Raw genomic sequence first — 11725 nt, 5'->3', positions numbered from 1 at the left:
TTTCCCTAGTCTCCTGCTCGAATCCTTGTTCAGGTCAAGGGAACGAGACTTGCTCTCGCTGCAACGTTTCTCAAACCCGGTCAAGTAACTCTTCTTCTTCTTCTTCCTCGAATCGTTGTATCGTTTAGCTCTGAGAAATGTTTCTATATCAAGACCTAACTTATCCAAAATGCTGTTCTTTCCCAAGGATTCCACCTCTCTATCTTCCTGTAACTTCATCTGGGATCTCTCGTCAAGCCATGCTTCCGCCACATGGACAATGAGTCTGTCAGCATCTTCCCTCTCAACCACCGGAGACAGCTTGCCACCCGTTCGCCTTATATCATCCTCGTAGTCTTTAACCGCTTCCGCAAACTCGTCGCACAGATTTTCCAGAAGAACTCGCCCTCTTCTCTCCCGTTCAAGTTCTTTCAAAGTTTTCGCGAAACAATGCTTCACTTCCCCAAGCTCTCGCCCTAACTTCCGATGCAAACTCTCTGACCGTCTTCTTAGTTTCCTCTCATCCTCCAACTCTTCTCTGATTGATTGTATCGCAGCTTTGAGCTGCTCTTGTTCCATTCTCCTACTTGTGAACTTACTCCCCTTTATCTTGTCGATACCTCTATTCCCGTGTTTCTCTTGCTGTAACTCCTTAATTCCCTCTCTGCATTGATCCAACTCGGTCTTGAGAGCTTTGACCAACGACATATTAGCAGCGTTCTGTTCTTCGAGGCTCCATATCCGGTTTAGCACCTTGAGAAGCTTCGTCGAGGTTTTCAGACCGTAGCTCAGGGACTTGAGCTCCAAAGAATCAGTTGGAGTAAACCCCTTCTTACAGGCTGCAGCCTATACACACAAACAACACAGGATTGCAGTCTAACCTTATCAAACTCCCAGCCTAAGACAAGATTTCAGAGAAAAGAAAAAGGAAAGAGGCCACTTTGGTGGGAGGGAGAGCAAGGTTTTACCTCCAATGAGCTGCTGTAACTTGCACGAGAGACCGGTTCCATGGCGTGACCACTTGTCTGGACCAGTCTATGATTAGGACCAAGTGTTGCAGAGATTTGTCTCCTCGAGCCACCCGTGCTTAGTGCCTGCAATTGACATAATCAGAGCAATTTCTGCAGAACCAAAACGAAAACCTAATAATGTTCACTTGCAGAATTCTCTGTTACAGATCGAAAAGCCATAATTCTTCACACAGTGTATTTCCTGTCGGAGAGAGGAACAATGTATTTTTCCGGTGAAATTGCCGGACAATAAAGATCACGACTTTACATGGAAAGAACGAAACCCTCAAGACTAAACCCTACGTAAACCCATCAAAGCATTAAAAAAATCGATTTTTATCTCCTTAAAAGTAAGGCGAAAATGGCACCTGATGATCATGAGGCGGTCCACCATCCGGTGGTTCCACATCGGAAGCCTCGTCGTCTTCAACCTTATCTCGGCGACGAACTCGCCGCATCTTGCGAAGCCCTCTTCGCATGATCGGTGGCCGGAATTGCTCGACTTCCCACAAATTCGCGCATAGCTTCCGGGCAGAAACCTCCGCCGCCGCCGGATTCGTCAAGAACTCCTTACTCTCTACGGAGGCCGGAGCTCCGGCTCGCGGCGGCGGAGAGAACTCGAGGCGCCAAATGGGTGGAGGAGTAGAGGGACCGCCTCTCTTATAGCTATTGCCCGCCAACAAACCATGTCTCCACTTTTTCTCCATTTCTTCTCCTCCTCCTCCCTCTCCTTCACAATCTCTCTCTCCCACTTTTTCCTCTCTCATCCTCTCTCTCTCTCTCTCTCCGGGAATTTTCCAACTTTGCTCTGTTTTCCTGTTTGTTTCTATGTCTAATTTGACCTTTTTAGCCAACGAAACCCAAACAGAGGGTGAGCCTCCCGGACAACCCTTATGTTCGAACTGTACAAGCAAAAGTTCGAATCTTTTTGGTTGTATCTGGCAGTTCGTCGGGAACTGGATAGTCTCTGCCTCTATCTCCAGTCTCTGTTCTTAACCCCAAAAAAAAATCTCGGATGGAATGTGGGCTTACTTTCCTTTAAAAAAAAAAAATTATTATTATTATTATTATTAATATAATAAAGGCATAAATAAGGTCATCTGTTTTTTTTTCATCATATTCCATGGCAAGGTGATATATTATTCGAGTGTTATTCGTGAAATGCAGCTATATAATTTCGGTTGCTTATATGTGTATATATGGAATTTGCAATATTACAAACGGAACCAATAGATTATAAAAAAAAATGCAAAATTGAAATCGAAATGTGTGGCCCCGTCTTTGAACAAGCTGTAGATGTTTAAACCCTAAAATATTACTGTGATCGGCCCCTCAAAACCACTGTAAATCACCTCGTCCACAACAGCCTGACCGTTCATAAAAAAAAAAACTTTTTTTGTACATTCGGATGCCAAAGACATGCATGGAATTAAACACAAGACGAGGGTTTCTTCGATTTGTTTTATATTCCAAGAATCCAAGTATTTCCATAACATCTCTCGCTCCCGACAAAGAGTGTTGGCAACTCTCTTGGCTTCTACGCGTGTCCCAACAAATCCATAGATTTTTGGATTCGAACTGTAAAAAAAAAAAAAGGATACATTTTTATACTATAAATGGCGTGTAAAAATGTTAATGAATGGCTTTTTTCTACTATTTAAATTAGGCACAAAACGATTCAGATTATATTTGGGGATATAGTGAAGATATCAAAACCAATGTATAAACAAAATATATATATATACACATACATAATTATGAATGTCAAAACCAGAGGTTTGGGTCAATAAAGCAAATGTAAAAAAAAAGTTAAGAGGGTGATGATTAACAGCACTAACCATTCGGTAACGCTAGTAAAAATATGGGGATTGAGGGGTTAGGTTAATAGGGTAATTATGGTGTTAAATGGGAGGTGAAAACCGAACTGATAAAAAAACAATAAAGCCATTAACTCGTGCTAATCTACATTCACGTATCCATAGTAATTTTGCTTCAAAGATTCCCCTTTTCCTTTTGGCTTCTCCTTTCACATACATACATACATACATACATACATACATACATACATACATACATACATACATACATACATACATACATACATACATACATACATACATACATACATACGTCATACATATTTTTTTTTTTGAAAATTACGGGGAAGAAAAAGGACCGTAAATAAAAACTAGGTTTTAGGGTGGACCACAAGAGGGTGAAAGTCCATGGGAAGGACTGCGTCTAGAGACAAACAAACATGGCTTTGATGATGAAACGTACAGTGACATGTGCCATGAAAACGATGCCCATATGTTTTTTTTATTATTTGAATCCTATGCTATGCCTCGTGGGAAATTATTTATTACACGTTATAACTTGACAGCGGAAAAAAAAAGACCCCAACGTTACAATTTTCTCATTAATTTAATGGAAACAAGTCTTACCATCCCATCTTTTTTTATACATACATATATATATATATATGTTCGTGTGTATATATATAGATTCGTGCGCAGATGACGGATGATGGACTTGGGGGGGCATTTTTATGAAATGGGCCTCAAAGCCGAACAAAATATGGGTTTTTGATATTTTTATAGGGCCTTTGGACACAAAGCCCATGCACATGCATGCATTTACTCAAAACATATACGTGTGTATATATGTGTATGTATGTATACCCAAGTCATAGTTAGGTACTTCCATTAGCTTATTGAATTAAGAAATGGGAAATTAGGCATGCCTTTATAAAATAAAAGAAAACATTCCCAAAATGACGTATCTCACTCAGCTTCCGGCGTAGCGTAGCTGTGGTCCAACCAATATTATTATTATTATTAGTTGCTTCTATCAATTAATTCACATAAAAAAATAAAAATAAAAATAAAATTTCCAGGGACAGCAACAAGACAAGACAACCCGGTTTCAGAATTCCACCGGTCGCAAGTAGATCACACGAAAACAAAGTGCCTCGGTTTTCTGTTCTGGCGTGGATCGAGGACCTGTCTGATAAATATAAACTTCCGGGGGTCGATTGAAAACATATTAAACCTTTAAGTACCAAAATGCAAATAAAAATATTTTCGAGCTTTCCGACAAGACAAAAACTCAAACGTGCGTTCGAAGAAAGAAACTAAAGCCGGAGAGATTTTCTGAAGACCTTTTTGTAACATTTTCTGTCCAAGAGCTCATAAGAATGAGGGAAAAAAAAAACTACGGAACGATATCGAGTCTGGGGTCGAAGCAAAAACCGGTGAAGAGTTGAAGAGGGAACCTCTTCGAGACAGGACATTTCTGAGACCATCTCCATTGCCTCTGGTTCAAGTCGAAGGTCAGAAGCGCTGGCGCTCCATAGCTCTGTATGTATACAAGATCGTCCGTTCCACCGCTCGCGAAAACGTCGTCAAACTCTCCGAACCCTTGGAAGAATCTCTGCGGCATTTTAGCAATCTCTTCCCATTGTCTCTCCTTCAAAACCCAGATCCTGATCCCCTTAATTACATCCGGTCTGTCTGCTTTCCCGATTCCTCCGACCATTACAAGCCTCTCCCTAAGGTTCATCAGCCGTCCACAGGTCAGAGGGCATGGCATCGGAATGAAGGTCCTCATCAAGATTCCACGGGAAGATCGGTTCGATAGGTTGAAAGTGATCAGGCCATGACGGTGATCAGACGTGCCGCCCAATGTTGAGTAGATCAAGAAGTATAATATTCCATCGCAGATGATGCTCTCGTCCCCTCCCCTCCATCCCGACAGGACATCTGTTACATATGTTCCCCATGTCGTTGTTTCCGAGTTATAGATGTGAATGGACAGATCCCATTGGAAGAAATTCCCGGGGACTTGCTTGGATCTCACGACCGAGACTGAATAACTCTGCAGCTCTCGGTTCACTGACATCCCGAGGGCAGTGTAATCTGTCAGTTTTGGACACGGTGGATCAAGAATCCTCCGCCATTGTTTGGTGATGGGATTACAGACATAAATCTTGTTTCTACAGTCATTGTCCATGAAACAGACCAACCCAGAAGACGAAGCAACAAACCAGTTGGATCTCTCGATGCAAGGAAGATCAATGCCGTACCATTTTTTGAGAACAGGGTCATAGGCATAACCTGACGGTTCATCAGAACTCATGAACATGAAGTACCAAGGTATCTGGGAAACAACGTTAGAGAAACTCCACAAGAACCTTCTGGAAGTGACGATCCCGTTCCACCGTTTGCACACGGAACCTGCCCTGAAAATGCTTGCAATCGGAAGATAAGAGAAAATCCTTTCCAACAAATCATCGGGAAGGAGAAAGTCCATAGAGAAGGAGGCATTTTCTTTGGTTTCTTCATCGCTCTGCTCAGAATAAGAATCGCCATTTTCCACGATCTCTCCATTCGTATAGTTGGAAAGATGGTTGGCCCATGATGTCTCTGCTTCCATTTTCAACCTACGAAACGACATTGGAGAAAAAACCCGACATTTAAACTACAGATACAAGACATCTCGGAGAAGGTTTCTGAAAATTCAACACTTTTTCCTATTCATCCTTCCTTCAACAACTTTACAAGGACACCACCATGGACCTCCTTCAAGACACAGCAACAGACAGTACAATATTTCCATTCATGAAAGACAATAGATTCAGGCGACAAAACACAAAGACACTACATTCAGAAGGAAACATAACGCCAATAAAACCAGAAAGATTATCACTTTATCACAGCATTGAAACCTCAAAGGTAATGGCAGAAACAAAAAGCTTGGCGATCAAGACGAAACCTTCAGAACGATTTCAGTCACATTCACAAGAACAACAGAGGAACGTTCACATGGAAACCGCTACAACAGAGAGAGGAATACACAATCTATCAAGACAGAACCTTTTGATCAGATTCTCTTATGGGGCATGCACAGCCAAACTGGTAAACGCCATAAACAAACACCGAAATAATCTAAGAAAACAGAGAAATTTTCAGGCTTTTATTACGCGATCTTTTCCATGTTTCACGCTGAAATAACATTTAGACACTACAGATACTGCATTACATTTTCGAGACTGAATCCAAAAAGAGCTTGTTTCATCCTTTCAACGTCAGGATTTCTCGGAGAATTAATTGAATAAATGGATGTTAGGTATACAAAAATAGATTTTTTTTTTCTCTCCAGAAGGTGTATTAGGCTATACGCACACATCAATCAAACATTGGAAAGCACCACGGCAACATCAGCACACCAAACCCAGCAATCACAGATTACGAACACCAAACGGATCGACGAACTGCCGGGTGTGAAAACGAAAACAAACGCTGAAAGAAGAAACGGGCAGGAAAACAAAAGCCCATATCAGTTCACTACGTACCTTGTCCAAATTCTCCCTCTGGAGAAACGCATCAACCCGGATTCGTCCGAATTCTCGAGATTCGGCGGAGAATTTCGGGAATTTGGAGACGAACGGAGGTATTTGACGAGGAAATGCAAGCGGTGGGTGGGTAGCTCCTCCCTTTCAGAAGACGGAGAGATGGTGGAAAGGCCGAAAGATGAGATCTTTCCCAGAAATAGAAGTTAACAATGAAATGGGTCTCTCAGGAATTCGGCTAATAAACAAAAAGTCGGTCCATTCATCAAGAAAATGAAAGAGAGAAGCTCTGCCGCTGCGACGTTGTGGAGAGAGAGAATGCGCTGTGTTCAATTCGGTATAGTTAAGGAAAATTTATAAAAATAATCAAACGAAGAAAATATAATGATAACAAACGATAATGCTGTCTAACACAGTCTTATAATTAATTAAACGATAGCCGTAGGTTTTTCTTCGTACGGTTATGTTTATTGTAAAATTTATTTATATTGTTCTGCAAAAAACTATTTCGCTGAGGTATATTTAAATAAATTTTCCGTCTATATTTATTTTGTTTTTAAGAATTATAAACAAAACCATATATTATTAGATTAAGTATTACTACTATTATTATTAAATATGCTTTGTTTTTAAATTTGGTATATACTTGGGAAACGAGAGGAGGATTGCCGAAAATGCCGTGCCACATGGTTAACTTTTTTGTCCTTATATTTTTTATTTTCTGAAAAATAAGAATAATATATATATATATATATATATATATGTTATACTTTGCTTTTTAAACACTGAAAGGCCTGTTTGTTCTACTCTCCTTCATTGAGGCTTCACTGCTTCATAGTGGCCCCCTCCCTTTACCTCATTCGCTTCTATGAAATAATAATAATAATAATAATAATAATAATAATAATAACCAGAATATTTATGGCTTCGCGGTCACCAGCTGCATTAAGTTGTAAAGGCGTGAATAGATCTCAAAACTATACACATTCCTATAATCATTTCAATTTTCCTATATTTAGTTATATACGATGGGCATAGCATATGTCCCTTATTTGATTCCGTTGTCCAACTCATATTATAAAACACAAAACAAAGTTGAGTAACACAAATTCATGTTTTTTTTTTATAATTAAAAAATTTACAGTATCTTTGGTACAATTATATTTTTTAAGAGAATTGAAAAAATCCGTTTGAATATTTTTTTTTCCAATGATGACTCAAATTCATGGTAAGAGTAAATCCATACGATTTACAAGAAAAAGGTATAAATGAGTACTTAAAAAAATAGGCTTTTCCCCTAAAAGCATGAGTATCCCTTTGCCTAGTGTCCATTAATTGGTCTACAAGCATATATTATTATACTACTGAAAATAAAGCCATCATGGTCTAATAATAATAATAATAATAATAATATATAGTGGAACGTTGTAATACGTGGAATTTTTAATTTAAGGAGAGTTTTGTTAAATAAAATAGAACATCAATTAATGTGTACTGGTTATGGGAAAAGGGGCACAGAGCAAGAAATCGAGACACGAGTCAAAACAGACAGTGACATTTTGCTCACCCTCCTTACTTCATTTCATTATTTATATGTACGTTAATGAACATACATAATCACGCTTCCTATTTTCAGCCTCATTTAAGGCTCGAGGAAACCATCTTCTACGTTTTTTTTTTAAATTTTTTTAGTGATCCTGATTTTCAATCTATTTGTTATATAGTAAGTTATATATTTTTTATTTTCATAATATTTTTGTATATAAATATTTGTCGTCTATATTCTATGCTCGATTTGTTATTTTATCATTCGATCATTGATATCTAAATTTTTGCTATAAGAATCTCTAAGAAACTACCAATTACTAACTATATATTTGAATCGGAGGCTATCTAAAACAATTTTTTTGAGTAATTATTAACGTATCGTTCGAACGAGTGTGAATCCAAACTCATAAAAAGGCTAATTTAATTAAATTTATTTTTTTTAAATTTATAACACTGTAAAAAGATGAAAAAAAGTGATGGGATATATATAAGAGCATATACCAAAAAGTAAAGTATAAACACGATGACTAAGTATTAGGGATCCACTGACTAATCTTGAAACTCACAGCTACCATTTTTTTCTCCCTAAAAATATATTTAAATTACAAAATAAAATCACAAAAAATTGTATAGTTCATTCAAAGCAATAACCCTTAAAAAGATTATAAATTGAATTTCTTAATTGAATGAATTGGGGCCGGGATTTAAGGCCCATTAAATTATTAGGGTATCAACGTTGGGTTTGGGCTTTCAGCTAGGGAGGGGAGACAGAGGGAGGGGAAAACCTTCCTAGGAACACAGAGTCATCGTGTTTTCACTTAGCAATCCACAGCAGGACATTAGAGTTCTCTTTATTGTCTGGTTTTACTACAACATCGGACAGGGCGTGGGATTTTCATATTATGGCTCGCTTTCAGTATGCTAAACAAGAAAAGATAGGTGAAATATGGAACAGTAGGCAGACCAAACGGGTTAGTGACCAGAAAGAACATGCAGATGCTTGTTTACCAGGAGAGTAGGGAATTCAGGAGACATAAGCAGCCTTCAGCTTCGGCGTTTTCTGCTTCACGAAGAACGCGGACAATACGCTTTTGCTGCGGACAGGGGCGTGAATGGTCTCTTGTCTCGGATTGTCAAATGACTTGTGTGCTGTCAGAGGCTTCGCAACTTCCATATCCTGCATCAACAAAATAATTATTCATTGATCAGTTTCAACAACTCATTCCTTGAGGTTAAGCTGTTGGCAGAAACCAGCAATAGGCATGGTTAATGACTTCACATCCAATCTCAACGCGTTTTAAGGGATTCTCTAATGCATTGATGGAACTTATTGGTTTCGGAGATATCACCTTTGGGGCAACACCATATGTCTGCATCATGCTGGTGGGTGCAGGGCCTCCTGATAGCTGAGAGCCAGCTGAAGGCTTCTTGTTTATGCTTTCTTCATCATCTGCATAAATTGGAATATCACCCTCTGTTTGAGAAAATAGTAGAGACTAGATGCATAAAAATGTGTTTTTTTTTTGTGTTCTTGTTTCCCTCACCTAACAGATGGAACACCCCAGAAGTTTTTGCAAAAGCTTTTGGATCTTTTGGGCTGTAAAAGCGTTTCAGCAACTTTAGTTTCAAGAACATTGACGATAAACAGTACAAACCAGAGATAGATACCCATCAGTGACTCATGAGAAATGCTTGACGGCCTAACCTTGGAGCAGTAGCTGCTGTTCCTTTTAGGGTGGACTTGGTATCTGACCCTAAATGCCAGGAGAGTGATTTCGATGCAGGGGCATCTGTGTGAGTCACAAGAAACATAATTCAACAATTTAAAATTTCCCACTCACAGTAATTAGAAAATGGAAAACCTGCTAACAAAAGAATTCCCAAGAGCAGGAGCATCAAACCTGAAGGTTGGAGACGGGATATAGCTTGATAGTGATTTTGTATTGTGTCAGATCGTCTGAGAGGACTGAAGTGTACCCTCTTGTTGACAGAATCTAACAACAGCCAGAAAAAGGATAGAGGAGATTACATATGTGCACTGCAGCCGTAGGGAATTTTAACAACAGCACACAAAGGATCTTACTGGGTAGAATGTAATGCTTGTGATGCCTAGGGATCAATGCCAACAGTTGTTGCTGTCTGAGACCCTCTTTATCATTGTATACCCGGCATGTAAGAAGTTGCTGACATATAAAAAAACACAACTTTGAGGCAAGGGGCTACATAAGCAGGATTCATAGAGACATATAGAGGGAAGCAGTTACCTGATTCACACAAGAAACTCTTAGCTCCATAGTTGATATATCCGAATTTTGCTGCTCAAAGAGATCGGTTAGCTTGGAGGCTACAGTTCCCAAATGATCGACAGCATTAACCAGAGCCTTCACAGCATAGTCTTTCAAATTGTCCAGTACCCTAACAAAAAAGTTATTATACTGAAGAAGTAAATAATAAATGAAGGCAACCCATTTGATCACAGTTTGATGACTTTTTCTGTATGGTCATTATCAAGAAACTTTATACAGATAGATAAGCTAGAATCCTGAAACTCGAGCAGGAGAGCTAAAATCCCAAGTTATCTGTTGTAAGGGGAGACTTATAAGCAATTCAAACTGCTAAAGAAACAACAAGAATGGTACACAAGAAAACGAGGAGCTACATCTGCTTTTGCTCGCTATGAAGATACGACTTCTCACAGTAATCTGCCGCGGAGTAAAGTTGAGGCCTCAAGTTTTTGAGCTCCTGTAACATAGCCACGAAGAAGAACATGAGCACACACAAATTCCAAATCTTCATAAATCATTTCGACTAGCATGTAATGCTGCCATCACTGATCGATCAGAACTATTCTAAACCTTGAAATGGCTCCTAAAAGCTATAACAGCAATGAATCATCACAAAAAACCCCCAACAAATTGGCAGTCTTTACACAAGTTGACAGTTATCCGCAAGAACTGTCAAGTCCTTCCACGAGATCACACGACCCTTTCGCACCAAAGACCAGGAAAAGGCAGCAGATGAACAAATTACAGGCGATAAATGAGCCCCGAGACATACAGACAAACCATTCCAACATCGACGATATCACAGATCTAGCACAGACAAGGAGCATGATCCAGTCACGAGGAACCGATACTACTATCGTATGATGTAACTTCGACGGAATCTAATTAAACCAAAAGCGGGCAATCAAATCCAGAGAGAGAGATGTCTATAAAACAGAAGACCTGTAACGCCTTGACGAAGTTCTTGCTTCGCTCCATGGAGACCTCGTCGAAGGTCATCGCCGGATTATTCGGCTCCGATTTATCCAACTCCATATGCTTGATTCTCTTAGGCCGTCTGCTATAGAAGCTCCGGAGATCAACCCTCCAATAACCGTCGAAACGAGGATCAACAGAGCAGCCACTGTACGATTTACGTTTCTGAAATCAGGTATTGGATCAATGTCTCTTCGGATTTGTGAGGTTAGATTTCTGGTGAGAGAGAAAGAGAGAGAGGAAGGGTGAGTGAAGTAGAAGCGATTCCGGTGGGAGAAGGAACATAGACTTTGGGAGAAGCAGTTTTTTTTTTTAATTACTACTATGTTTAAAAAATTGCAAAAAAAAAAAAATCAAAGAAACAACCACTGGTCATATCAAGAATTCAAGATTTTCTTAAAAGAATTCAATAAAATTATAACACCCAAAAAAAAAGAAAATAAAACTTTCGCCAGAAATAAATTTTGTTTAATTTGAATTATCGGAAAATCGTAAAGAATTGTATAATCTCTGTGTGATTTTTATTGTGGTTGTTGGTAAGCCATTAATAAAGATGGACTCTCTTTTTTTTTTTTTTT

General features: G+C 39.1%; 3 protein-coding genes across 4 annotated transcripts in view; all 3 read right to left on the bottom strand.

Annotated features, from left to right (window-relative positions):
- The window catches only part of LOC104817328 (uncharacterized protein At5g41620), a 4244-nt gene extending 2272 nt beyond the window's left edge, over window positions 1-1972 (bottom strand). Inside the window, exons 1-3 of the mRNA XM_010546480.1 lie at window positions 1358-1972; window positions 948-1073; window positions 6-825 (exon numbers count right to left, since the gene is read on the bottom strand). Coding sequence (XP_010544782.1) covers window positions 6-825; window positions 948-1073; window positions 1358-1756 — 1345 coding nt within the window. The 5' untranslated portion in view covers window positions 1757-1972. The remainder of the gene's footprint in view (window positions 1-5; window positions 826-947; window positions 1074-1357) is intronic.
- A 2027-nt stretch (window positions 1973-3999) lies between these two features.
- On the bottom strand, window positions 4000-6696 carry LOC104817327 (F-box/kelch-repeat protein At3g61590). Of its 2 annotated transcripts, none has more exons than XM_010546478.2 (2): window positions 6343-6696; window positions 4000-5430 (listed from the first exon to the last, which is right to left on the bottom strand). In XM_010546478.2, the coding sequence occupies exons 1-2, from the start codon at window positions 6372-6374 to the stop codon at window positions 4203-4205; spliced, it is 1260 nt and encodes a 419-aa protein (XP_010544780.1). In that variant the 5' UTR covers window positions 6375-6696; the 3' UTR covers window positions 4000-4202. The 2 variants fall into 2 exon arrangements, with proteins under 2 accessions (XP_010544780.1, XP_010544781.1); XM_010546479.2 differs by lacking the exon at window positions 6343-6696 and adding an exon at window positions 5864-6313.
- A 1968-nt stretch (window positions 6697-8664) lies between these two features.
- On the bottom strand, window positions 8665-11455 carry LOC104817326 (protein ABIL1). Its single transcript, XM_010546476.1, has 9 exons — window positions 11115-11455; window positions 10547-10629; window positions 10152-10302; window positions 9971-10070; window positions 9789-9881; window positions 9593-9677; window positions 9432-9484; window positions 9237-9337; window positions 8665-9064 (listed from the first exon to the last, which is right to left on the bottom strand). Exons 1-9 carry the CDS (start codon window positions 11205-11207, stop codon window positions 8912-8914), a joined length of 912 nt encoding a protein of 303 aa, XP_010544778.1. The 5' UTR covers window positions 11208-11455; the 3' UTR covers window positions 8665-8911.
- Between the last annotated feature and the right edge of the window lie 270 nt (window positions 11456-11725).

The sequence above is a fragment of the Tarenaya hassleriana genome, unplaced genomic scaffold, assembly GCF_000463585.1.
Source record: "Tarenaya hassleriana unplaced genomic scaffold, ASM46358v1 Cleome27, whole genome shotgun sequence".
Classification (NCBI taxonomy): domain Eukaryota; kingdom Viridiplantae; phylum Streptophyta; class Magnoliopsida; order Brassicales; family Cleomaceae; genus Tarenaya; species Tarenaya hassleriana.
The sequence above is the reverse complement of the archived record's forward strand: the minus strand, read 5'-3'. Positions and strand labels throughout refer to the sequence as shown.

What these genes read in the sequence shown, in the direction of transcription:
- LOC104817327 (XM_010546478.2), bottom strand. Translation starts at nt 6,374, where the DNA reads ATGCGTTTCTCCAGAGGGAGAATTTGGACAAG. An exon ending in AGAGGGAGAATTTGGACAAG is followed by an intron (nt 5,431 to 6,342) that starts GTACGTAGTGAA and finishes GTCGTTTCGTAG; the next exon opens with GTTGAAAATGGAAGCAGAGA.
- LOC104817326 (XM_010546476.1), bottom strand. Translation starts at nt 11,207, where the DNA reads ATGGAGTTGGATAAATCGGAGCCGAATAATCCGGCGATGACCTTCGAC. An exon ending in ATCCCGTCTCCAACCTTCAG is followed by an intron (nt 9,678 to 9,788) that starts GTTTGATGCTCC and finishes TGACTCACACAG; the next exon opens with ATGCCCCTGCATCGAAATCA. An exon ending in ACAGCAGCTACTGCTCCAAG is followed by an intron (nt 9,485 to 9,592) that starts GTTAGGCCGTCA and finishes ACGCTTTTACAG; the next exon opens with CCCAAAAGATCCAAAAGCTT.